Source organism: Thermothelomyces heterothallicus, assembly GCF_042370625.1.
Source record: "Thermothelomyces heterothallicus CBS 202.75 unplaced genomic scaffold P884_scaffold_8, whole genome shotgun sequence".
In the NCBI taxonomy this organism is placed as follows: domain Eukaryota; kingdom Fungi; phylum Ascomycota; class Sordariomycetes; order Sordariales; family Chaetomiaceae; genus Thermothelomyces; species Thermothelomyces heterothallicus.
The window spans coordinates 1,145,121-1,171,425 of record NW_027192569.1 but is presented as its reverse complement, the minus strand read 5'-3'; the positions used below and the strand labels follow the sequence as shown (position 1 = coordinate 1,171,425).

The 26,305-nt window shown below is 49.8% G+C and overlaps 8 protein-coding genes across 8 annotated transcripts; 3 read left to right on the top strand and 5 right to left on the bottom strand.

The window, feature by feature from the left end:
* Positions 1-527: 527 nt before the first annotated feature.
* Positions 528-1,876, top strand: P884DRAFT_323779 (uncharacterized protein; the record flags this gene model as incomplete). The annotated part of the gene is made up of 5 exons (XM_069445450.1): positions 528-763; positions 822-987; positions 1,020-1,035; positions 1,123-1,255; positions 1,301-1,876. The coding sequence occupies 5 exons, from the start codon at positions 528-530 to the stop codon at positions 1,440-1,442; spliced, it is 693 nt and encodes a 230-aa protein (XP_069298636.1). The 3' UTR covers positions 1,443-1,876.
* A 1,210-nt stretch (positions 1,877-3,086) lies between these two features.
* P884DRAFT_276977 (uncharacterized protein) lies at positions 3,087-4,662 on the top strand (the record flags this gene model as incomplete). The annotated part of the gene is made up of 7 exons (XM_069443027.1): positions 3,087-3,159; positions 3,386-3,474; positions 3,520-3,768; positions 3,814-3,928; positions 4,064-4,265; positions 4,305-4,443; positions 4,504-4,662. 7 exons carry the CDS (start codon positions 3,087-3,089, stop codon positions 4,660-4,662), a joined length of 1,026 nt encoding a protein of 341 aa, XP_069298635.1.
* A 5,270-nt stretch (positions 4,663-9,932) lies between these two features.
* On the bottom strand, positions 9,933-10,707 carry P884DRAFT_258555 (uncharacterized protein). The gene has a single exon (XM_069441250.1). It carries the CDS (start codon positions 10,240-10,242, stop codon positions 10,015-10,017), a length of 228 nt encoding a protein of 75 aa, XP_069298634.1. The 5' UTR covers positions 10,243-10,707; the 3' UTR covers positions 9,933-10,014.
* P884DRAFT_276976 (uncharacterized protein) lies at positions 10,631-12,056 on the bottom strand (the record flags this gene model as incomplete). The annotated part of the gene is made up of 2 exons (XM_069443026.1): positions 10,631-11,040; positions 11,105-12,056. The coding sequence occupies 2 exons, from the start codon at positions 12,054-12,056 to the stop codon at positions 10,631-10,633; spliced, it is 1,362 nt and encodes a 453-aa protein (XP_069298633.1).
* Positions 12,057-12,249: 193 nt separating this feature from the next.
* P884DRAFT_258553 (uncharacterized protein) lies at positions 12,250-13,269 on the bottom strand. Its single transcript, XM_069441249.1, has one exon. It carries the CDS (start codon positions 13,066-13,068, stop codon positions 12,256-12,258), a length of 813 nt encoding a protein of 270 aa, XP_069298632.1. The 5' UTR covers positions 13,069-13,269; the 3' UTR covers positions 12,250-12,255.
* A 95-nt stretch (positions 13,270-13,364) lies between these two features.
* On the top strand, positions 13,365-14,461 carry P884DRAFT_323763 (uncharacterized protein; the record flags this gene model as incomplete). The annotated part of the gene is made up of 2 exons (XM_069445449.1): positions 13,365-13,597; positions 13,744-14,461. Coding segments are annotated over 2 exons (798 nt in total), but the record flags the coding sequence as incomplete, so codon positions are not given.
* Positions 14,462-15,550: 1,089 nt separating this feature from the next.
* On the bottom strand, positions 15,551-16,613 carry P884DRAFT_258551 (uncharacterized protein). The gene has a single exon (XM_069441248.1). It carries the CDS (start codon positions 16,165-16,167, stop codon positions 15,616-15,618), a length of 552 nt encoding a protein of 183 aa, XP_069298630.1. The 5' UTR covers positions 16,168-16,613; the 3' UTR covers positions 15,551-15,615.
* A 1,625-nt stretch (positions 16,614-18,238) lies between these two features.
* P884DRAFT_269098 (uncharacterized protein) lies at positions 18,239-19,300 on the bottom strand (the record flags this gene model as incomplete). The annotated part of the gene is made up of 3 exons (XM_069442250.1): positions 18,239-18,804; positions 18,862-19,039; positions 19,103-19,300. The coding sequence occupies 3 exons, from the start codon at positions 19,298-19,300 to the stop codon at positions 18,239-18,241; spliced, it is 942 nt and encodes a 313-aa protein (XP_069298629.1).
* Between the last annotated feature and the right edge of the window lie 7,005 nt (positions 19,301-26,305).

Genomic DNA, 26,305 nt, shown 5'->3' with positions numbered 1-26,305 from the left:
TACGGCTAATCTATTTAGTCGTTTAGAAGGTTTAGGGTCTCCTAAGGCGCTTAATCTGCTTAATATGTCTGGTATAAAGTTAAGTCTTCTAGGAAGATGGTAGACTTTGAGGTTATATTACACATTAAGTCGAGAACTTGCTGTTCTGGCCGCCGGATTTGGCAGGGCAGCGCCGCCATTTTCGGGTGCCTCAACAGTGCGGGGCGCCGGGTCACAGCCAGGTACTCGGTACCTCACCACCTGCGCAAGCCCCCACTCCCCTCCCTGTCCTGCTCCACTTAACCCCTGCCGCAGGGCCGCAAAGCCACCCTTCCGATTCTCCACCGCGGTCCTCTGGTCGGTTGGTTTCCGACAAGCAGTCCGCCCAAGAGTCCAGGAATCCGTTTTCTTGAACCTGGCATCCATCTTCGGCGCCCGGCGCAGCAAGCCCTCAAAATGACGACCCTCGCGCTTTCCGTCATGCCCGGCTCGTCGATTTTCTGTCACTGGAGTCGGCGGCTCTGCGCACGACAGTCGACGCCGTCGCCATGGCACCACGTCGCCCGCCGCAGCCGCTCGCAGGAGACCGGCGTTACAATACGGATTTTGTCCAGCGCTTCACGCAACGAGAGGAGGAGAGGCGGGTTGCGAAGCGACCGAAGGCGCTCACGGCCGGGCAGCACGCAGCGCTTCGCGAACAGCTCAAGAACTTCCAGTTCCTCAAGCCTGACTATGCCGACAACACCAAGATCAGCATTGCCGGTATACTACGAAAATGGAAGAGGTAACGAGAAGGCACCCTCGCGTTTTGTATCCGAGTTTTGGCTAATGAAGCTACGCAGTTATTGCAAAGACGCGGAGCGCTGGGGTTCCTGGCAAAATGTGATCAGGAATGCCGACCGGACGGAGGCGATGGATTTCCTCGAATATCTCTGCCAGTCCTACAGGATCAAATCATGGGGCACATCGTGGGAGTATTTCCGCCAGTACAAGCAGCTCTACGCCAGTGTCAGCAGCCGCTATATGGATAGGAACGACAGCAGAGAAGTTCAGAAGGTACGTCCGCATTTCCGGACGCTGGCCCTCCGCCTCTTCTCCCGGCCCGGAAAGTCCGCAATCATGGAGTGGACTACGCTGCTATAGGGCAATGGCTGAGACTTTGCTCGGCTCGCCACGGCGACACATACCACCCCCCAACATCCTCGTTGCTGCCCAGGATCAAACTCATCGACGTCAACGCTCGAGAGGTGGTCCGACATCCCGGCGGCAATATCCCGTACCCCGCTCTCAGTTATATCTGGGGCGGCGCCTCGTAGGTCAGTGTCGGTATCGGCCCGCTGCCTCCCGTGCTTCCCGCCACCATCAACGATGCCATCACGTTTACCAAGGAGCTGGGGTTCGGCTATCTCTGGGTCGATTATATATATATCGATCAGGAGGACCCAGCAGAGAAAGCAGAATAGAACCAGATTATAGATATTATCCACCGCTGCTCGTATATAACTATCGTTAGCCTAGACTGTGACGGAGAATGCGCCCGGTGCCTTATGCATTCGGATCAGGGGTTAGGATTGGATGCGCATTCCTGGTCATGCACTTGTTGAAAACAGTGGCCTGTGCGCTCACCACACTTATTCCACGGCCCACGCCTGTATTTTGATCTTTTCCCTCTCTTTTCCTCAGCTTACGATTAACGGAATAGAGTGGTATTTGCAGTGCCATCGAGCCTCGCGACCCATATCGCTCATCTCTCACATAGACGGTACGAGCGCCGACGCTGGACTACCGCTCGTTGGCGGCTCGGAAGCTTCTCCGCGGCAGTAGGTCGAGTATATTGGCCGCTCTCGGGTACTATCTATACTCCCCAATCTCGACGACCTCTTCATCAATTCTTTGTGGAATACTCGCGGCTAGACCTTTCAGGAGGGCTGTGAGAAATGCGGCACCACGTGCCACCTCCACAGTGTTGTTAGGATGTGGGTTTCGCCCCACTTATCTCTGACATTAACCCCTCATCGCGAGAGCTCTTCCAGCTTCTCTTCCTTTTCTCCCCATCTTGTGATTTTAGAGAATGGAGTAGTATCAGCAGCGAATGTAACGGTCCCAGCGAGTGTATTGCAACTAGCTGGTGACGTCTCAACGAGTACACTGAACATGCAGAAGGAAGAGGAAAACAGAGGAAAATCCGGCTCCAGAGGCACCCTCTATATCTGACCAGAGGGTGGTTAGCGTGCACCGCTCCCCATGGTCCGCATGGGCCGCTCCGAAGGTCTGTTCCGGAGGTCCGTTCCGGAAGCATGACGTGAGGCTCCGTGTGTCACGGGTCTCGCCCGTGCCAGGGTTAGGGTTGGATTAGATAGGAGGTTGGTGTGGTCCCAAGAATCACCATGATCCGAACGGTGGAGTCCATCAGATCTGCTGTCGGTCCAGAACCCCAAGGAGGCAGATGCTCATCTCTGGAGATGAGGATAATGATCGGCTTCAATTACTTCTGGGTGCTCTGAAGCACCCAAACCCACTGTCGTAAGCAGAACATCTGTGTGATCACCGTGGATGCTGGCTGTTGGTTTTCCAAGATCACCCCTACTTAGCTTAGGTCTTCCCGCTTCGTCTTACTGCCACATATAACCATACCTGCCAGAGAACTCGGGATCCCGTCCGCTCTCCCCTAGATAAACTGGCAAGGGCTGGATTAGTAGTTGGGTCGGTGACGACTAGCGAATCCCCGGTGTTGTATGTATTTTTGTTCTTGTGGTTGTATGTATTTTTGTTCTTGTGGTCCCATTTTGACTCTATCGCCAGTCTTGGCGAAGGTTTAGGCAACCGGCTTATCTATGGGAGAGGAAAACGGATGGAAACGGAGAACGGGATACTTGGTGTTGCGTGCATATGTACAAAGATAGTAACACTTTCTTAGGTGGATAGAGACAGTCGATAGCGGCGTCATCGTCGGTATGGACGTCGCCAGTGTTGTCGAAATGCTCGACGTCGTCACCAAGGTCCTCTGTCGCGGACAGTGTCAATCGTATCGTCGTCTTTACCACTGTAGTCGATATCCTCATCCTGGAATCCCAGTTCTTATTACCAGAGAGATCGCCATCAAGAACATGTTCCGGCTGAAAGAACGAACTCCCTACGCTGCTCCTGACGGGGGCCACAACAACGCGACTGCGCTAATCGGTGATGACGCTGACACTCGCGGCGGTGGACGTCCGTCTGGGGTAGTATACGGACGACCCGTATCGCCCGTTTGGTAGGATTCCTATGGTCATGTTTTTTTAGCGACTTCTTCTAGTTCGAGCCCGTCCTGTAGACCAGCCTCCTCTTGCTAGTGCCTAGGGACGGCGGCGGACAGAGACGGGAGAGCTCGGCAAAGCACCTAGTAGCATACAAGCTATTCCTCCAGTTTACGACCGTCGTCCGCTCGCGGCGGTCGACAGCTGGCTACGGCAGTACAGGGACGATCAGCATCGACCGTTTGGTGGGATCCCAATGGTCATGTTTTTTGGTGACTTCTTCTAGTTCGACCCTGTCTTATAGACCAGCGTCCTCTTGCCAGTGCCTAGGGACGGCGGCGGACAGAGACCGGAGAGCTCGGCAAAGCACCTAGCTACACATAAGCTGTTCCTACAGTTCGCGACCGTCGTCATCCTCCGCGAACAGGTCCGCGCGGCCGGCTATCCAAGGCTGAGGGGCTTCTTCCGGCGCCTGCGTAACGGCGAGCAGACCGAGCTGGACTTCGAGCGGCTGTATCGCCGCGTCTATACCCTATCGTCTCGGACCTCTTTCGTAGATGGCCTAAGGGCTATCACGCCTCTGAACTTCGACCGCTAGGACCTGAACATGGTAGCGGTCGTCCAGTGGACCCGTGCCCACGGCAAGTATATCTCCATTTTCGTCACTAAGCACTATACCGAGGCGGGAAAGCGGCTGTACGTAGAAGAGCTACGTAACGTGCTCTGCCACGGAGACGACTTATAGCTACCGACGCCGGGCCTGTTCTTCTATGCCCAAGGGATGCTGGTGGTAGTGACGCGACACCAGTTCGTCGGGCTGAAGGTGGTCAACGGCGCGCCCTTCTAAGCCGCCGATATCTTCCCCGATCTTGCCGCTGGTACCATCGCCCTCGCTAGCGACGCGACGCTCTACCTTGGACCCCCCGTGGCCGTCCTCCTTGAGTCAGATGATAGCGCGGGCCTCGCCATCCCCGGGCTCCCTAACGGCACGATCCTGATCAAGAGCAAGACGGTCGCTATCCCTAATGCTATACGCGGCAAGGAAGCCAGGTCAAGAGGTAAGCCAGGGTTCAGGTAGGTCACCTATAGGACGGGCCCTCTCTGTACGCCGGCTTTCGCCATAACCGATCAGAAGAGCCAGGGCAAGCAGTTCTCAGATGTCCTCCTTAACCTTAAAGGCGTCTATAGCAGCAGCACGGCAACGCGGCCTAGCTTCATGAGCCTGTACGTGCAACTGTCAAGAGCGGAGAGCTAGGAGGGACTATACCTGTTCCGGAAACCGGCATAGGGCGACTTTATCGAGCCGAAGAACGTGCTCGACAAAGATATAAGAGAGGCGGTCCTCAGGCTCGAAAAATTAGGGGACGAGAGCAGGCGCCGCTTCGAACGAAACCATAGACACGAGACGTGGTTTCAGGAATGGGACGCCATGGCCGAATCTGCGTAGGATGCTGAAGCCGTCGACAAAGACGACACGTCGCTCTGGTCCGAGACGGTATCGTAACTTACCTGTTTATGGTTGCTCCTATAGTGAATATACCACTACCCGGTGGTTAGTGCTGACTAATTAGTTCAGTACTACCACCTGTCTCCCGACAGGTGGGGCCAAAACCCCCGGACATACCAATATTGCCGGACAGGTACGCGTCCAAATATATGTCCAATTTTACTAGTCAACTCCCTATATTCGAAGACATAACCACTGCCATAAGCCCAATTTAACCACTTTCCTATATATAATACCTCTAACCGACCATATCTAGGAACCAGCCAGTATACAGGCCGCCAAATGGCTCCTTACCGCTCGAACGCGCCACCGAACCAGCCGCTTACCCTATAGAAACGAACCCAATATACGGCACACGGCTTAACTATTCAAGACTAGAAAGACCTAGGTTAGCCGGCACTTGAAGTCTTTAAAGGATATTGGTCTTCTAGCTACTAGTAGCAACGCGATTAGAAGACCTCGGTCGCTTCGAAACGATAAAGATTCTGCCCTCGAAGGATACGTATACTAGCTTATCGAATCTGGTTCTCTTGCTATTAAAGATCTTCTCGAAGATACTACTAACTGTTTATAGGTATATTATAATCTTCCTTGCCCTCCTATTAGTAAGTACTAGTGGTTACGTTAGAAGTAGGATTATCTATAGTTTTAGCTAATATTCCTTAAACTAGTCGAAGTAAACTAACTCTTAGCTAAGTAGTAGGTAGAAGATCTAGAGGTATTCTTTAATAAACTTAAGGATACTATCGAAATATATAAGATTATTATATCTGGCTATTGGAATATAGATAAGACTAGATATATACTTATAATGTTAAATAGGTAGTTTAAGATCTTAATAGTTAAAATAGATAAGAAGAAGAAGGTTAGTTCCTTCCCTTAGATATTAATATAGAATGTTTACTATAGTAATTTCTTAGCTAGAGATTCTAAATCTTTATAATCGAGAGTTAATAAGCCTAATTGGTATTAGAAATATAGTTAGTAATACTATTCTAGTATTCTATATCTTTAAATAGTAGCTATTAGAAGATTAGGATATTAAAGGTCTTAATAACGAGATATAATTCTATAAGTTAGATATAGTATTTAATAACTCTAAGATAATAATAGATTAGATATATCATTTTAATAAATACTCCTTTACTATCTATATTAAGTTCTAATAGTATAGTATAAGCTTTAAGGAATAGTTTGGTTATAACTATTATAACTATAGTTCTACTCTTAGTATATACTTTATTAACCTAGATAATATTACTCCTAAAGATTTAGTCTATATATCTATACTATTAGAAGAATATATATATCGGCTACTTATCCTAGATAACTTTATAGGATATTATAACCTTAAACTTTATAAATACTATCTCTTGTTTGACATTCTTATTATCTTCCTCCCTCCCTATTTAATACATTTTATCTAGCTAATAGATATAAGGGTCTTTCGCTATCTCAAGGAAGTATATTAATAATATCTCTAGTAGGTAGTTTAAAATAGCGATCTTATATTTATATAGGCAGACTTTGTCAAAGGATTCTAGGAAATCTGGGAGGCTAGTTTTAGACGTTAAAATATTATAGTAGGATTCGAAAAGACTAGTCTTTTTCTACTAAACTAATATATTATAATAGACTAGATTAAAGAGAAAGTATTATCTAGTATAGCTATTAGATATCCTATAATAATTCCTAATAGTAAGTAATAGGTATATATAAAAAAGGTATTAATTATATCTAAGAGTAGTATCTTAAGCTTTTTAGTTTACTAATATAAGAACATTTTTAGGATATTATATTAATAGTTAATAAGGGTTAGCTAGTATGTAAATATCTTAAGAACTTTATAAAGGACAAGAGAGCCTATCTAGCTATACTATCTACTAAGAAAATATAAGGCTAATTTATTAAGCTAATAGGAGAGGTTATAACAAATATAACTATTTAGTATATTCGTTAGATTTAGGAGATCTAGGCTTAGAAGAATACTAAGGCTATTTAAGATACTAGCCAAAAAGCTACCTATATTACCATTAAGCAGATTAAATAAGATTATAAGGAAGAATATAAAGTCTAGAAGAAGTACCCTAAAAATAAGATTCCTAGTACTAATAGGTATCGCCTTTATATAGCAACCTTTACTAAATTCCTAGAAAAGACTAATAAGAATAATTATCTTCCTCTTAATAATAACTACCCTCTTTAGGTTCTACTAAAGGAATATTAGCTACTAGCGTTTTTCGACTTAAGAGATGGAAAGGAAGTCCTAATCCCTTAGTTAGCGAAGAAGCCGTTATTGGAAGTTAAACTCCTATCCCCTAAGCGTCCTAGGATATAGATTAGCGGTACGTCTATAATGTTAATTGACGATAGCGATAATGATAGATTTGACTTTATAGATAGTAAAGATAAGTAAGAGGAGGATACTAAGTTATTATCTCTATCTAGGGTCAAGAAGAAGTTACCGTATATAACTATTATTAAGGATATTAGGAGGTTTAAGAAGTAATATGCCTATAAGTTAGTAGTAGCTATACTAGGGATAGTAATACTAGGGATAGTAATACTAGGGATAGTAATACTAGGGATAGAAGATAATAACTATCGCTAGGAGGCTAAAAGAGAAGGTATTACTATAATTAAGAGCAATAGGGATAAGGAGTATAATATAGAGGGAGAGGGAGACGAAGGCGAGTTATATAACCAATTGTTTAACTAATTATAACCGGATAGAATTGAATTTTACTACGTTTTTAAGCTTTTCAGAACCTAGTTTACAATTAGACTATTTATAGCTATTTAAGGCTACTATTACGAGGGTAATTGAACTTAATAGTACCTTTTGTATAGATACGAAAGTATAGGAAATTTGGTGGTGATGTATCCGGTAATATTGGCATGTCCGGGGGTTTTAGCCCCACCTGTCGGGAGACAGGTGGTAGTACTGAACTAATTAGTCAGCACTAACCACCGGGTACATGAGCTGTCACTTTTGAGGCCCGTGTCAACACTCATTCCATGGCCCGAGTGCGGGGCAGCGCTGAAGCAGAAAGGTCCGTGCTTTGAGCAGGTCATGAACATCTCGGAAAGTTCGCTTCGCTTTAAAGTTCCCCCGCGCCTAAGAACGAAAGAAGCAGACGTTAGTCATCAGCTGAATCAGGCCCACTACAGCCACTTGTTACGGGCCCCAGGACACTCCGGGACACTACAGCCACAGCCACTTCCTCACAGATACTCCTATAAATAGTAAGAACACCAGCGCTCCATCATAAATAAACCTGTCAAGACCAAAGCCACCACCTGCTCGCTCTTGGCTGGGATCGGCCCCGGATGTGGCCCCCGGATATGGCATACCGGATGTATTAGAGGACCCACTCTGGGTTCTGCCTCTCCAGACCGCCCTGTATGCCTTGGTTGCCTCGTTGCCCACAACTCGGCAGGAAACAATCACCACGTTCTCTTCCGGATTGCGTCCCGCATCCAACAGGATGTGGCGTCCTGCCAGCCACGAGAGTACAGGCAAAGGATCCCAACGACTCACATAACTACGGTTTTTATAATGGAACCGGAGCCGAAAAAAGACACAAAGAGCTGGTCCGGGCTTGGGTTCTTTCTCCCTGCCGTGGACCTCTTGCTCCTATAATCGGGTGCAGCCACTTGTTCGAGTGCCAGGGCACTGCAGCCACAGCCACTTGTGGCTTTGGGCGGGCCGATTCCAGATGCAGCGGAATTATGTGGGTCGTCTCCCAAAGAGGCGAAAAAGAGGCCCGTGCATTTTGTGTCCAGGCAAAGCTCGGAAAAGCTCGGAAAAGGAACCTTTCAGAACATAAATGTTCCTCCAGGCAAAAGGAACCTTTCGGAACATAAATGTTCCTCCAGGCATAAATGTTCCTCCAGGCACAGATGCGCATCTTGTATCTTCTCCTTCTTCCTTTCCTCAGCTTTCGATTAGCAGAATTGAGTAGTACTTGCAGTACCCTTGCGCCTCGCCTACGTATTGCTCGTCTCTCACACGGCGTCCCAGACTTGCGGGTAACCCTAATTTTAGCGCCCGAAATATACGAGCGTCCACGGCCAATAAACCTCCAACCCGGCTTACGCAGCTAACGCAGGTCCGCTAACCAGGGGTATATCTTATACGAATAATAAAACCGGACGCGCGCCGGTTAGGTCGCCGTGCGGGATATGTTGCACCGAGAGAGAGAGATGCAGTGCCATGCGTGATGATCTTGTGTGTGGTGTTGAGAGGGCTGTGGTGCGGAGTGGGAACCCCTGCACCAAGTGTGGGCTGGGCGGTCTGCAGGAGTGTGGGGCACAGAGGGCTCCACAACAGGACAACCTTACTAAGGTCTGGCTACCAGTGCGGTTAATCCGTTCTCAGGTCTTAAGGCAGAATTCTTCGTCGAGTCTTACAGCATTGTTACATTTTGCACACAGTGCTGGCGTTATTTTTATTTTTGTTTTTTCCCTTGTTTTTTGCCTTTTCCTGGCAGTTTACATCAATCCCAAACCAACAAAATGCCGTCTTTCGCAGCAGGGGCTACACCCCGGACCGACTCCGGTCCCTCTCCAACGCGCCAGCGGACGACGATATAATGGAGGATATCCTGCCCAAGCCCACCGCGTCGCACCTATCCAGCTCCCCGACCCTGGTCCCCTCCGACGGCTCGCTGCTCGACTACTTCGACCTGCCCTCGCCGCCCAGCACCCCCCACCGGCCCACCCACAGCCTGAGTTATTCCTCGCTCAGCAGCGCCAGCTTCCCCAGCCCGCCCAGCAGCCACCGCCCCGCCCGCTCCCCGGGCAGCCTCAGCCTGAGCAGCTCCTCCTCGGCCGGCACCGGCAGCCCGCCGCTATTGTCAGGCTCCTCCTCTTCCACCACCACCACCACCCCTCCCTTCCGCTGGCCCACCCTCTCCCAGCGCATCCACACGCGCCGCCTGCCGACCCGGTCCCGGTCCCGGAGCACCACATCCTCCTCAGCCCTCTCCGACCTCTCATCAATAAAAACCACCACCAACACCCTACTCAACGCCGACGCCGACGTAGACGTCGAGATGGGCGGGCTAGGGCCCGGCACCGGCACCTTCAGTACTGCGGGAGGAGGAGGAGGGCTGCCGCTGCTCGTCCGCCCGGCCCGGCGCACGCCCTACTACCCGCCCAACGCGAGCCGCAACGGCGAGCGCGCCCGCGTCTATATGACCCGCGGGCCTCACCACGTGCCCAACTGGACGCCGCTCGGGAGCCTGCCGCGTCACGTGCAGCTGCAGATTGAGGAGCGGATGGTCAAGTTTACGGCGATATGAGCTTTCCTTTTCTTTCTTCTTTTTTCTTTTTGCCTGGTGCGTTGTCCTTGGGAAGAGGGCCGTTTTGGGGACGGTGGGTGGTGGCTGATGGTGTCGTCTGGGTCACCCGACATAGACGGGGTTGTGGCGTCACGGGTGTTTGTTCAGGGCATGCATTCTGATCGGTACGGCTGGCGTTGGCGCTTTGGGATCGGGTATCAGGCGGACACTGCATGGGTTACCAAATAAAGAGGGGCGCTTGGGTTCGGTCATGGGAGATCAGGGTCGTTTCCGTATGGTTGCATGACAATGGACGGCGGCGTCATCATCGGGTATACCGGGGCCAGTCATATAGATAGATCATCGATAGCCTGGAACGGCGTATAACGAGGGGCTAAGGAACAAGTCGGGGGGTGGGACTGAACGATAGTGCCAGTTTCAGTTAACTGGTGTTGGGAACACTTGGTCAAGGGTAATACATGCGTATTGAGTTGATGAACCATTGCATCTGTTCTCGGAGACTGTCCGGCTTGTATGTACATTTGGTCTGCAGGGTCCGCCCTGCAGCCTCCGCCGTTGACTCTGGCATAACGTGCCTTGCAAACTCAACCAGCCACTGCTCCCTATCTCCGTTCACCCCGTATATAGTGCTTGGCACCGCTCTCATTCAAGCGCCGGCAGTCCCAGAAAATAAAACCCCATTTCTTGAGGCGGTAGTCAATTACGTCGCCGTACTCATTGACATACTTGCCCCTCCACAAAATGACCCACGCCAGCGGTGGCGCGTCTTCCTTGTCGCCCAAAAACGGGAGCCGCTCGCGCCTGGCCTCGGCCCGGTCCTCTTCGGAGGGGTGTTCCCTGCGCCGCAGGTCTTGACTCGTCCAGTTCAGGATGGGCTCGATGAAGACGCACTGCAGCCGCATATACTTCTGCATGCGCTTGACCAGCTTCTCGTGGTCGGTGGTCTGTAACACCTTGGAGAAGACTCGCAGGCCTCGTGCGGCGGTGCCTTGTCTGAGAGATTCGCGGAGGACTTTCAGGTTGTCAGAAAAAAAAAACGGAGAGGAAAGAGACCACTCGACTCAAAGTCAACTTACATTCACTACCGAGGTCGAATGAGCCTGGAGGGGTGTCAGGCCGGCGCCAACCGCTGAATCTCGGATTATCCCTGGCGACATCGGCCCGAATGGCATCAAACACGGCCTCGTACTTTTCTCGCATAATGATATAGATACAATGGATCTCCTCGATCTCCCAGGGGCGAAAGACACAGAAGAAAAAAGGCAGGATTTCCGATATGTCCAGCGGCGGCTGTGAGCAATATCCCCGAGGCCCGACACCAAACAAGTTACAATAGAGTTGGAAGCGGTAGAGCGCGCGGAGCAAACGCGTACGCTCGATCCTGGATAGGCTACCGACGGGGAGCGAAGGGTCGAGGTGGCGTAGAAAAAGGGCGGCGAACTGCTGCACAAGCGGGCCTGCAACGGAGCAGTAGAAGCTGGCCATGGCAGCGAGATCGTCCTCGGAGGTGATGACCTCCGCCAGGAGCTGGTTAAGGGACACGGAACGCAAGGCGACGTAATTATCCATGAAGAGACGGACCGTAGTCTCCTCTAGCTGGTACAACCTGTCTGCGGGGTGCTGCTCGTGAAGCAAAGCCGAGGTGCGCACGGCATACGCATCGATGAGGACGTTGCCCAGGGAGGCCTTTAGCGCGCGGCCGAGAAAGGCCTTACGGTCGAGCAAGTACTGCTGGTGGAAGACGGGCGAGGCGAGCACCAACGCCTTCAGATCTTGGATGTCCAAGACCAAGATGAGGATGTTATGTCGCAGCTCGGGTGGCAGCGATTCTAGTGAGATGGGAGTATCAGCAGCCGCCGCCGGGCTGGGTGCTGCCGCAGTGTCTTGTGCTTGGGCGGGCTGGCCTTGTGGTTGCTCGTCGACCGCATTGTTGTTGATGTGTAGATTGGGCGCTTGCGCGGCGTCGCTAGTCGTGACTTTATGCCTGCGCAGTCGCCTGAGGGGCAGGAACTTTGAGAGGGTTGGCATATTTGTGTTGGGTATTGTGAGGTAGTGTGGTGAAGGAATGTTCTTGATCTGGAGAGGGAGAAGTTGGGAACCATGCTTTTGGAAGCGGGGGAAAAGCCAAATCAGCGCACAAGCGGCAGCACGTGTCGACCAACCAATCGGCAATCTCAACCTCAATCTCATCTAGTTAGTAAAATGGAAAGTTGAAAGGAGAGTTCCGCTAGAAGTCGTCGTCAGAAGAGTCCTCATCCGAGGTATCCTCGTCCCAGGTATCTTCGTCCGAGGTATCTTCATCGGGGGAGTCTGTTGAATATTCCCGCCATTCCCGCCATTCTAATAAATCACGGAGAGCCTCATCTTCGCCCATCCGATCCAATCCGGAACACCAGCTGGCCTCATTAAATGGGGCGACTGCTCCCCCAATTCCATAGTTCATCCCGCAAATCCCCCAACCGGTTAAGTATAACATCTCGTCAGCAAAGCTCCTTGAGCGGCGGCCCCTGACATAGTCTTGGAAATGATTAAGTAGACCCTTGAGGCTGACCATTACAGGAAATCGCCCGCACTCTCTTCTCCGTCTCCCGTACAAAAGCGACCTCCGGAAGACTGTCTCGAGTTTTTTCTTGTCGTCAAACTTGGCCATAATGCAGTTAGCGTCAATTACGCGGAAGAGCGCAAATTGGCCCCAATGAGGCTGAGAGAGGACGACTCCATCGGCTAGCAATGTCTCGAGAATAGGCTGAGATGCTTGCTTCGCAGAGTAGACGAGGATAGGCCCGGAGGGTAGCCTGGTCTCGCGAACCAGACGGCCGACCAACGGGTAGCAGACGCGATTGGTGCGATTGTTGGTGAAACGGAATGTACAGGTCTCGACCGCTGTACAATTTTCGAACATTTCGAAAAACTGATCGTGGTGGTGCTGGCTGCTCTCACGGGAGTCGTCGCGGCCGCTTGTTACGTGGATGCGAACTTGGATATGACGAATGTGTTCGAGGTCGGACAAGGTCAACGGAAGGTGAGACGGAGAGCTCATTCGGAGACCGAAGTCGTTGACGAAAGCCTTGGATCTCTGGCTGAAAACATCCAGATCTGGGTGGAAGTAGAAGACAGATGGAAATTTATCCGTATGAAAACGGACTTTTCGGTAAGCCTTCAAGGTGATCCCTCGTGTCTCGTGGGAAACAGCAAGCTGGCTTGGGTTGTGTATTCTCTTCCATTGCGCGCCCGGGTTGTAGGTGAGAAACACGCCTTTATCGATAAGACGAGACTCGAATGAAGCTTCCCACACTAGACACCGAAGCTCCGGAGGAAGTCGACAGAAGTGATGAAATTGCTGTGGTTGTTGCGCCGCCCCGTCACGGACAGCCCTCGCAACTGGATCTGGCTGAAAGGGTACGAACCTTCTGCGAGGATCGGCCCCTGGTCATCCTGACTTGCTGTGATGTCCGCGAGTTGGGCCTACTCGAAATGCCCTTTCCTACGGTGATAAGGGCACGGGGCCTCGACCCATTAGACTTGGAGGTCGCCGCCGGTATCCTCTTCGGAGAACTCCTACAAAATGGGTGCGATCATTGACGTTCGGCGAGGCTATGGCGCAGAGTCGGGGGTGGCTTTGATGCGGCGTCGGCCGGCGAGACGGGTGCGGTCGGGGAGTGGGGATTGCGGATCGGGTGGGGCCGCGTCGGCGGTGTGGGGCCGGAGTGGGCAGGGAACGAAGAGCTGGGAACCGGGAGCACAGGGCGATCTTTGCGGCGTTTCAGTCGGCGGTCCTTGACCTGTGGTGTCAGTGCCTCCCCGAGATGCTTCATCTTAGTCGCGACCAATTCGGAACATTGCTTTGTCGCGACGGATATGCGATGCACTACGACGTTCGAGAGCCTAAGACCGCGCAGGTGCTCGGATTCTGTGCCACTTACACCACTTGCGTCGACGGCGGCGAGTGTTTGCTTCGTTCTTTGGCTGCCCTTCTCGTGCAGCCATCGCACCGGCGGCGGGGTATTGGCCGAAGCTACATGACCACGCTTTGCGTCAACTCACAAAGACACGTGGCGTCTCCTGTCTACAACTTGGGAGCACCTTCCCTCGGCTCCTCTATGGGCTGCCTGTTGACTCGCTCTCGAAGCCCTGGTTTCAACGGCGGGGTTGGCCGGTCGAGCCTTCTGCAGCTCCAGGCTCAGGCCAAGAAGCCTGCGATTGGTTTCTCGAATTCAAAAACTGGCCGGACGCTCGCCTCACCTCCCAGTCTCGTTTCACGTTCAGGTCTTGCCAGATGACGGAATTCGATGCGGTCCTGGACTTCGTCGACAGGGTGTCCAAATCGAATGGCCATATGGGTTGGTACGACCAATACTCTAGACTGGCCAACTCGGAGAACGTGATAACCGGTCCCACCAGATCGCCGGCCACGCCGTCGCCCCAGATGCCCCCGCCCCTTCCCCAAACGCCGTTACTCTCCTCTCCTGGTCCACGTCCACCAACAAACGGAGTAGTGACTGTTCACACCTTGTGGTTGTAAGGTTTCGTCTCAGCTGTCCTTGACCACGAGAATGAGCCGAGGGGGAAAGGGTGGCAAGCTTGATATCGTTAACAGGTCCTCACACTCGAGGCCAAGTTCTTTGTGGTCTTGCCGCGCTCCTGAAGTTAGCCCGGGCTTCTTGTTAAGGCCCACAGTTTATTGTTTATCCCTCCCGCATTGTTCTCTCGGGCGACGGTTGACGTAGTCGCAGATATCGTTGATTTGCTTTCCGCGCCGAAACCACACCGGCCGCCAATCGTGGGAGTCGTGCTCCACCTTCTCCGAAACTCTGGGGAGCTTTGTCTCGCATGCACGTTGGACGGAAACCTTCGAAACTGCAATATGGAGCTTCCGCCAGCGGTTGTCTACAGACGAGGAGCATTGGCTTCCGACTTGGCGAGGGAACAATGGGTCGATTCCTGCCGACACTGCGCGGAGTCGATCATGAGAAGCGAGAGGAGGTCGTTGAACTGTGAAGGGCGCGAGACCTTGAAACCGGCGGTGGAAGGATGAGCTTTGCAGTTGGCCAAGACTTTTTATTCGTTCAACCTCGGCTGATCACGCAACTGATCCAGGGGTAACGGCCCTGATCCCCGGTGTCTGGAAGGGACGAGGTGTCTGGAGTGACCAGTTGCTGCTCGGCGATACTCAACTAGCTATCCCACTCGCTAGCAGAAGCGGAGCAGGCACCAGATTGCATCAGATTTCGTATATCCTGGGAAAGCCCTGTCGCCTTAGCAAGTGGTAGGACATCAAAGTCCAGATTTGACGGCAGCTGATCGATGGCAGAGCAGATGTTTGAACGCCGCGCACCGGCGGGGAACCCCGTTGGCTGGGCGGCGGGCCAGAGTTGTCAGAGGGGTGGGGACAGGCAGGTACGGAAGGCGCGGATTTCGGCGGAGTGGCCATGGGGCAGCAGTGGGTGAGAGAGAATCAAGTGCCAAGCAGTCTCTCTGACAAGCTCGCCGAGAGTGCGGTTTTCTGTGTGTTGTGAGCATGATCAAGATGACGGTCAATTGAATCCTATCCTATCTACCCGCCAACACCTCACGGCACTTCCGGGCCTTATCCTTTCCTCCTCTTTGGCTCACTAAATGAGGTACCTGGAGTGACCGCCTGCGGCACAGAAGCGGAGCCAGCATCCGACTGCATCAAGTTCCCCAAATCCTGGGAAAGCCTAGTCGCCTCAGAAAGTAGGACATCAAAATCCAAATCCGATGGCAACTGATTGATGGCAGAACAGATATTCTCGAAACGCTTAGGCATCCATGTATCGTAGACGTTCTTGGTGAATCGGTACGCTGTCCACTTCTCCTTGCCGTCCAAGTCTGTGAAGTCAAAAGTACGAATCGGGTGCCGGTAGTACTTGATGTCTTTCCCAGTTATCACCGGGTAGTGGCCGTAGATCCGTACCGACCGGTGGTCATGCGTGACAGAGAAGGCGAGGATCTGCCGGTTGAGCTCATCCTCGCGCTGAACAGCACGGAAGAGCTCGACGATAGCCCGCACCGCAAGCGTCATGCTGTAGGCGTTCTGCCGGTCTGCGATGTCGAGCGCTGCGGCGCCGCACTTCACCTCGCAGGTCAGGAAGGGGAAGTACATGTAGTACGTGGCCATGAACAAGAACTGATCCCCGGCGATGAGGTCGCCAAAGCATGGCGACAGCTTGCGGAGCTGGTCAACACTGTGAAGGTGGCACGTGGTGCCGCATTCCTCACGCTGCGCCGCACCAGCCGCTTGCTCACCCCGCTCACCCGCGCTCGCGCGACAAAAGCGGCGAGGCTCACCCGGCTCACCCGGCTCACCCCATTGGCGGGTGAGCCGACTTCCTTCCCAGCATCCGCATCGTGCGGTGTGTCGGATTTCTGGCGCTGGGGCCCTTCATGGTCCATAAAAGTGGGATCTCGTGGAGTCGAATCGCCCGTTTCATTGTCGGTGGAATCCACCTCGAACCCTAACGACAGGCAACTATCACCAGCTCTTATGTGCTCCGGAACACACAGACGCTGCCTTCCTCAGGATAACGTCGTCATGATACCACGGCCGAGGGTTGCCGAGGCCATCATGGGGCCCAGCCCATTACACCCGTGCCGAACAACGTGAAAGCAGGGACACGGAACCGGCATGCCAACCCCCGCTTTGAGCACGTGGGTTGCCGAGCTGCGCCACCGGCAGAAAAGGTACGTACTTAGTGGCAGAAAAGGTACGTTACCGTATCATTTTCCGACTTCTCTCGTCGCTCCGTGGACGTCACGTCAAGGGGTCATGGACAATCCCTTCCTCTGTCAGAACTGTGGCATCTCAGGGTAAATGGGCTCAGTCGACATTGGGATTCCACGTTGTCTGTCGCCAGCGGTCTAAATGTAGATGATAAGAGAAGTGACCGAGGCAATAGATGTAAACTAACTATGTCTGATGTCTGGCTCATCCAAGTCATGCACGATTGAGGCAACATGTTCCACATCACCTTCCGCACAATACATCTCCTCTGCGCTCACTAAATGGCCCTACTGTGTTAATATCACATAAAGCACAGATGAATATCTGCTCTGTTCGCTAGCAATTTGACGCACTGAGGTGCCCACCACCTCAACCATCCCTAAATTCAGCCTCAAATTCACATTCAAGAGGTTGTGGGCAATCCCTTCCTCTGGTGGAACTGCTGCAAGATCTCGGGACACTGCTTGAAATGCGCACCAGGCTCCCAACTATTATGCTCATGCCCATACCCTGCCCACTTGACCAGGTACTCCCACGCCCCTTTCCGCCCTTTCCACCCTTTTCGCCGTCGCTGGTCCAGAACGTCCTCAACTTGAAAATAGTCGCCGTCCTGAACCTCCTGAACCGTGGAAGCCATTCTTAAAGGGTGAGCGCGCGCTGTCGAGGAAGCCTTCTCTGCTGGTGGCTTGCGCCGCTGAGTTTCCGGTGTGTGGTAATTTCGTCCATGATTCGTACAAGGGTTCCACGTGAACTGCATCTGAAAAGTCGCTACCCCGTCCACGAAAACGCGCTTGAGGACCGCATCAAGTGGCCATTCCTCAAAGCTTGCGAAAGGGGCCTCTGTCTCCGTTTCCAAAGCGGGCCCCCTTGAAGATTGCGGCTTGGAACTGCTGCGCTGACTTTGGCGGCGCTTTGGGCCTTGGGCTAGTGATGGTCTTTGAGCATGTGGTGATTGGGAGTTGGTGCAACGCAGACGCGTCTGCCGCTTGGGCGCTGTTCTGCGGGTTGTAGCGGCCGCCGAAGTGTTTACTCTGCGGCGCTTCGCTCGTGGCGGCCGGACGACATCCTCATCCTTGCCTTGCTTGGCGTCACTTCTCACAATGGGAGAGCAGTCCTCCTCGACGTTAGTATCGTAACGACGTCGACGACGACCGATGTTGTGATGGTTGACCCGCTCCTAGCTGGCGGACGGCTGCATGAATGGCTCGGTATTAGCCACCTCACGGTCGTTGTTGCTCTCATCGTCTGACAATCTCGGTATGCGTGCCCGACCATCCTGTGCTTGTGGTGGCACGACAGAACCATCCTCATCCTGCTCTCCCCTGTCGTCTGGAACGAGAGGATTACGTCGTTCTGGGACACTCGCCTGATCGCTGTCGTCACGGTAATCGCGATGTTGAGAGAGGCGGCAGCTGCCGGACCTCAGTTGTGGATCAACCCCACGACCGGAGGTGGCGCTGCATGGGCTCTAGGGCTGAAGGAGTGGCCCGGCATCCGATGGTTCGGGCTCGCGGTTGCTCTCATCCTCCGACAGTGTGGATGTGCCTGCCCGGCTCTCCACCGCTTGCGGCGGCACGGCAGGACACATCCCATTCAGCTCTCCTCTGTCATCTAGAACCGGAGGACAGGTCGGGCGGTGGTCCGCTTTGAGATCGGCATTGCATTGCCCAACATCGCGCCGGTCTTGGCTGGAGGGCGGCTGCAGGGCCAGTCCAGCATCGGCCAGCTCGGGCTCGTCATCCTCGCTACCCTCATTGTCCGCCTTGGCCTTGGGCGACTTGGCATTTCGAAGCCGATAGTAAGATGCAGAGAGTTTCGGGTGCCTAGCACATCCGTCACCCTGTCGACAAGACGACCCTGCGCACACGAGCGCACGGTGGGATGCCGGGGATGCTGGGGATACTGGAACCGGTCGGTCCTGCTCCGCGTGCAGAGCTATAGGCGAGGCAGGCGAGGCATCGTCTAGGCCGGCCGTGCTGGTAACTGAGGGCTCCGGCGCGTCGCTATCGTCGGTAGCAGCGTCGACACCTTTGCCTGCTCAGGCGTGTCAACATGTTTGGCCTGCCGAGAAATGCGAATCCAGGCACATACCTATAAGAGTAACACGGCTGGATTTCACCTCGTTGCGTGCATCTGGTTGAAGCCCGTCAAGCGACGCAAAAGATGTGTCGGATCGGCCATCAAGATCATTAAGCTCGTCATCGCTTGGGATCAGGATAGCATCAGCCTGTGACTTTCCAGCACCACCGCGTTGAGGATCGTGCGCATCCTACGGCAGCGGTGGGTGCAAAGGAACCCCAAAGATCGCTGTAGAGAGGTTCCCCTCCCGAACCCGAAAACCGCGGCTGGCAGGCTCGGGACTCGCAGGATTAGGACCCGCCGCCACAGGAGGGACGTAAAAATCTGGCTGTCGAGGCAGACTGTTGCCATCGCGCTCCAGGTGAGATAACGCGCCGTTAAATTGGAGAGAAGATGTCAAAGGTTGTGAAAAGAACAGTTCCCGGAAGCATTTGGCGTACAAGCTGGCCATTGTCGCATTGCTGAGATGTTGGGGAACGAGCGAAATATATATACATGCGCGGAGAAAGGCAAAGTCGACCTTGGAATCGGCAACCTGGACCCGGCCCTCCACTCCCCCCTCCGCTCCACCATCCCAAGGGGCTCGCAAGAAGGGGTCGCGGGAGGCCGGGGCCGGGAGGGACGAGGCATCGATCACCTGTCTCTCATAACTCTGCCAATCATGCAATTGCCGAGACTAGAAAGGAGAGGCGTAGGAAAGGGGAGCCGCCGCAGGATATCGTATCGCCACGAATCACGACCCTCGACCGAGGTTGCATAATCCATGGTCGCCCATGGTCGCCAAAGGTCGCCTAAACTGGCTGAGCCGAAGCAGTGATGGCGTGCGTTCTCCAACGCCTGTCCGCATGCGCCTCCCCTCCCTTTTTCCGCCTTGGATGGCAAGGCAGAATCTCGTTGTTTCCACCAACCAGTTCCTCCTCGAGCCCGAACTGCCTCGCCGTTGTTAAAGCAAAGGTAGCCAGGCCACGTCATCTCTTCGGGGGCCACATCGGCCGCCTTGCTGGCAAGGCCTTACCATCCCTGCCCGCCGCAACCCTGAATCCGGCATGTGCCCCGGAAAATAGATTGCAGTTGCATCAGGAGGCCAACCTGCCGCTTTCGTAACCGGTCGTCTGCAGGTCTCGCCGCGGCTATGCTGGCATTCGGTCCGATTGTGACCAAAGGAGGTTCCCCGATCTGTAGGCCGAGACGCCCTGAATGCGCTAGGCGAGTGGAGGCCTCCTAATATCTCGACTTTTGACGTAATCGATTACCTGCGGCATTTTTGTGACTGGTCAGGATGCGCAGGTCCTGCAGATTGCACGGGGGAAACGGGGGGGCCTACCAGGCAGACATGGATCCCAATCCTGCGGCCGAAAGGAGGGCACCGCGGCAGGCAGGGCGGGGGGGATGGGCGAGGTGAGAAGAGGAACCAAGCGGGTGTTTGAGAGGCTCCAAACGGAGAGGAAGCTCGAGGTCGAGTCGGAATCGAGCGTAGAGTCGATTCAGAGTCGAGTCAGGAGTTGCACCTGACGAATGCACCGCCAAAAGGCTGAGAATGTCTCGGTTGGAGAGCGAGCGGTAAAGAGAGTAGAGCTTCGTGAGAATAAACCGCAAGCTGAAGCATAATCGCTGCGCGAGGCGACGGCGTGCGGCTAAGGAACGCCAAAGAGGGCCAGGACAAGGCATCCAGCCTGGCAAAACGGGCGTCGGGACGTGGGCGACATTGGCCGGCGAGCTGCACAATGAAGGGGCCAGGGAAAAGGCGAACGGAACGAGAGGGTAGGGGCTGAGCGAAGGGTATGAGGGAGGGAGAAGGTTGAGAGTACAAGGAAGGGACGTCGGAGAGGAGAGGCTCTATTTATGCGACAGGCGCGGCTGGGCCGTGCAAGGACGTGGGTGTGACGCGGCGCTATACCCGATTGGGAGGGCCGCTAAACCCGGCGGGTGCGACAGCGCATTCGCTTTTACAATAGATAGATAGACATGTTAATCAGGTAACGGTTAACGCGGTCGGTAGAACTCGTATCTAGATTAGTTTATTCTATAATATTATATATAGTAATATAGTCAGTTAGAATGATAACTAGTATATATGCCAAATAGACTATTATATATAATTTACGAATTGCCTAGACTAGATAAGCGACTTCCTGTTTAAAGGGTCTATATCGCATCTTAGCCTTCGTTAATAGGTGGCTTAGGAATATAACTAGTAGCACTTAGTTAGCTAAGATAGGGTTACCCGGGCGCTAGTTATATTCGTTATAAGTGTAGAAGACTATTATACTAAGTCTATATTCTAAATAGCCATTAAGTTAAATATATAGCTATTTATTAGGATTGAAGTGGTAGAGGATAGTCGGGTTTTCGCGATAGATAACCTCTTATAGAGCGGCAAAAGACGCCTTTTCTTACTCGGTTAGCTCGAAGGAAGTATAGCTATAGTAGCCTATCCTCCTAGTATAGTTTCCGACTTCTAGTTCGCTAGTCTTATAGCTATATATAAGTAGGTTAGTCTTATGTTTCTAGAGCAGCTCGGCAATCTTTATATAATATAGAATCAAGTGTTATAGGAAACTAGTAGTGCCTAAGTACTATTTTAGCGCTTTTAATATATATAAGAAGGACAACTACTTAAATACTTTAATATACTAATTTATATTAGTAAGGCTAAGACTATCTATATAAAAGCTAAGTAGTTCTACGTTCGGGTAGCCGATATATAATTTAGTAGGTAAGATAGTGATATTCTTCTTTCTAAACAGGTTAAAGATTATCTTTAAGTGCCATATATAGTCCTTAGCTATATCCGAGAAGATAATGATATCGTCGATAAACGTATAACAATAGGAGGAATACGGTTATAACAACTAATCTATAAACTATTATATATATATAGGCGAATTATAATATCCTATTAGCGCTATAATCGGCTGTTCTAGACTATAGGGACTAATTAGTATAAACCTATCACGATATAGAGGAAATATACTAAACTAATAGAAAAATGACATTACGTTAATTACTATAATAAACTTCTTTCTATATAGAGCTATAATAATCTCTAACTATAGTAATAGTAAGTAGTTATTAGGAACTATAACCTTGTTTAGACTACGTAGATTAATAATAATACAGCCCTTTACAATACCCTTTATAGTATATCATACTATAAAAATAGGATAGGCAAAAGGAGTAGTGTCCTTCGCGAACCGCAATTTGCCTTATTAATAGAAGGCGTCAAAGGTTTTATCTAGGACTTCCCTATCCCTCTAGCTTAACGGGTACACGTAGGAGCGTACTTTCTAGTGTTACTAGCCTTCTACAAGTAGCACTTTTATCTACTCATTCTATAGAATATCAATTAGACTAGCGTCATTCTAGAGTTATAGGAATCTATTAACCAAGTCGGCAAACTTCTTAGCTAGTTTTACATTGCTTATATATATATAGATGCCGTTATTAGTAACAATCTTAGGTAGGGACCTTAATATCCTTAATCCTAATATAGAATACTTCTTAGGTATATATAACTTATATTCTACTTTGCTAGTAACTTTATTAGTAGCTCTTAGGATCGCTTCTAACGAAATATCCTATAGTAGGAAAGGTTAAGATTACTAGGTAAGTTAGAAGACGAAGTCGCTAATAGGTATATCTAAATCGGCATCATTAACGACATTTATATTTCTAGTAGCTATAAACAAGGCTATAGCTATAGTGTAACGAACCTAACTCAGACTTCTTCTAAAAGGGTTTAGACAAAGGTAAGTAATGCGGGACAAATGTACAGGTCGTCTAAGGGATTCGGTAAAGCCAAAGGGTTCATAACAACAGAGTTACCTCTCACAGTAGTACGATGCTATTAGGAGTACTATGATTATAAGGAAGCGTTACTATCACTGGTAAACTCCAGAGCCCACCAGAACGAGTGACTAGCTATCTAATATACTTGTCTAGTTCCCTTATTCCTGAGTGTTCCCCCTTAGATTCCGATCGTATGATCGCTACTACGATCCTTCGATCATTATTCGGGTGCTCGCCTTGATCGAAGTACGATCACTGCGATCACTTTCTGATTAGTCCTTAGGTCTTGTGGTTCCTGATTGGTTCCGTGTGCCTTGTCGGGTCGCCTTATACGGCCAAATCGTAACATAATACCCCTCCCCTAGGTCTTTCGTCCTCGAAAGACTTAGGTCCGTTTTAAATAGTACTAACACCCCCCCCTTCTTATATATAATCGTGTTTCCTCTATCCCCCTCCTTTCTTCTTCTATAATGTCGTTAAGATGACTAATCGTATAAGAAAGAAGTCGAAGTCTAAGCCTGCTACGTCGACTCTTCGTGTTAACTATCTTCTAGCCGCGATTCTTTCCTCGAATAATCTTTTAACGATACGCCCTTGTACGCCGTACAAGTCTAAAGGCCTCGGTTTATATAAGGTTTCGAAAAGCGATTCTTCTCGATACGCAGAGTACGTTCGCAACAAGCGTTCGAATTATAACGTTCTTAGCGTTTCTCCTACTTAGCTTCGGTCTATTACGGCTTAGTATCAAAAACTTAAGGATAAGCTTATAGCTACTAAGGAGCAGGTCCTTCGTCTTCGGAAATAGAAACAAATATAGTTTAAGAAGATAATAAGAGCTATCGCTTAGGGTATCGATAGTATAAAGGAGTTAGAGCGAGTGGAACGTAAGGAGGCTAAAGCGGCGGCGGCAACGGAGGCTTCTGGGGTTACTACGTCTTCTTCGACCCCGTCTCGCTTATCTGCCGATTTCGGATAGCTTTAGGATTCCGTATATCCGGAAGTTCCTTTAGATCCGTCCTTACTAGCCAATTTCGGGTTAGTTTCGGGTCTGTCGCTTTCGGTTGATTAGGGTTCCTCTGGTAGAACTGCTAAAGTTTCTTAGGGCAATTTAGGTTCTTAACTGGTTCCTATGAGTTATCTTCTAGTCTAAAATTAAGCTATTTGACTAGATACTACAGTTCCCCGTTGATGATACGTAAATCCAGAATTTCTTCGACGTCCTATTCTTCCTCTTCGTCTTCTGCTTCGATGTTCGTAGCGATTTTGGCGTTCTTTGGCGCTGGTTCGAGAAGTGAAATATGAAAAATATCTATCCGTAGTTATATAGATAACGGTAATAATAGTCGGTAGTTAGATGTTAAAATTTGTTCTTTGATAATAAAAGGTCCGACCTTCTTAAAGTCTAGCTTTATGCTTGGTCGTTTAGTTCGCAGGTTTCGTACGATCAGATAGACTTTATCTCCCCTCTCTAGGCAAGGTCCCTCAAGCCTATGTTTGTTATAGTAGTTCTTTATTCTGGTTCTAATAAACTCGAGCTCCTTTTTAAGCTTTTTGTATAGTACGTATATCTATTCTGCTTTGATTGCCGCTCTTGGTACTATAACCTCTAGTCCTTGCCTAAGGTCTGCTTCGTATCTATAGTTCGTAAAGAACGGTGTAACTTTGGTCGTTTCTGTTAGCGTTGTATTATAAGCGAGTTATACTATTGGTAATAGTATAACCTAGTCATCCTACTAGTAGTTAACGTAGGAATAGAGGTATTGCTTGATAACTTGGTTTAGTCATTCCATTTATCTATTAGTCTACAGGTGATATATTGTTAATAGTTTGCTATTAATGCCTAATCGTTATATTAACGCTTACTAAAACTTCGATACGAACTTAGTGTCTCTGTCAGTGATCCATTCTTATGGCTAAGCATATACTGATATAACTTGCCAATAGATTACGTCTACCAGCTATTTAGCTATCTAGGACTCCTTATAGGGAAAGAAGTATACCTATTTAGTCAGGCGATCTACTATAGTAAGAATACTATCGTAGATTACTCCTATAGCCGTGTCCTTAGATTCTAGTAGCTTTGTAATAAAGTCTATTATAACTAAACTCTATGGTTTATCAGCTATTGGCAGTGGCTAAAGTAGCCTATACGGCTTATATCATGCCGTCTTACTTCGATTGTAGATATCATAGCTTTATACGACTTCCTTAACTCGTACCGTTAACTATAGAAAGTCGTAATGTTTCTTGACTTATGCGATAGTCTTTGTAACTCCTTTGTATCCTCCGAGTTTCGATTTGTGGAGTTCTCGAATCATTCGTAGCTACTAATCCTCGTCGTAGATATATACTTTGCCTTGGTACTAGAGTTTCCTATCTTTTTCTTCCACTTCGCTAGGTACTACTAGTCCAGGTACTACTTAATATTATACCTCGTTAATCCTTTCTTCTTAAAAGATTACGTAACATTCTAGGAACGAGTCAAGTAGATCATCTTCTATAGGTGTCTACGTTTCGTAATATAGCGTTCTGTCTATTTGTTCCTTGAATAACGGTAGCGTTATTTCCGTTCGTCCTTCCGTATGATCCGTTCGTCGACTTAAAGCGTCCGCTTGTACGTTTTCTTTGCCTTCCTTATAGCAGATCTCGAAGTTAAATTCCGCGAGGAATTCTACCTATCGTATTTATCGTCCGTTAAGCTCCTTTATCGTCGTAAAGTACTATAGATTCTTGTAATCCGTGTATACTTATACTAGTTCGATCGTACTACTAAGATATAGTCGCTATTCCTTAAAAGCTTCGATAATCGTAAGTAGTTCCTTATCGTAGATTAGATAGTTAAGACATAGTCTATCGAGCTTCTTTGAAAAGAAGGCTATAGGATGTAGCTTCCCTTGCTTGTCTTGTTATCCTAATTATCCTCCAATAGCGTAGTCTAAAGCGTCCGTTTCTACCTCGAATGGTTTCTTAGGGTCTAGTAGTACTAGCACTAAATCCTTGGTAATGGTATCGCGAATCTGCGTAAATGCTTACTCGTGTCGCTCTTCCTATTGGAACTTAGCGTTCTTCTTAGTAAGCTCGTATAATAGTCGTACAATCGCTCTAAAATTCCTAATAAACATCCGGTAGAAGTTTATAAACCTAATGAAACTTCGTACTTCCGTGACTAACGTCAGTCGTAGCTAATCTTTGATAGCTTTAACCTTTAAAGGTTCTATCCGAATTTGTCCTAGGGATATCTTATATCCTAAAAACACTATCTTCCTAATATGGAATTCGCTCTTTTCCTTGTTAACTAATAGCTTATATATGTATAATACGTCTAGCACTACTCTTACGTACTTCCGGTGTTCGTCTATCGTCTTAGAGAAGATAAGTATATTATCGAGATAATATACTGTAAATTTGTCGAGAAAGGGTCAGATAGCTTGATTAATCAGGGCTTAGAACGTTACTAGCGTGTTTGTAAGTCTAAATAGCATGACGAGGTACTTGTAGTAGCTATAGGGTATCCTAAAGGCCGTTTTCTACTTATCGCCTTCTTTGATCTGTATATAATTATAGGCCGATAGCAAGTCAAGATATGTAAAATATTAGGCTCCTGCCAACTGATCTCGGAGCCGTAAGATCAGTGGTAATAGGTATCGATTCTTTATAGTCTATTTGT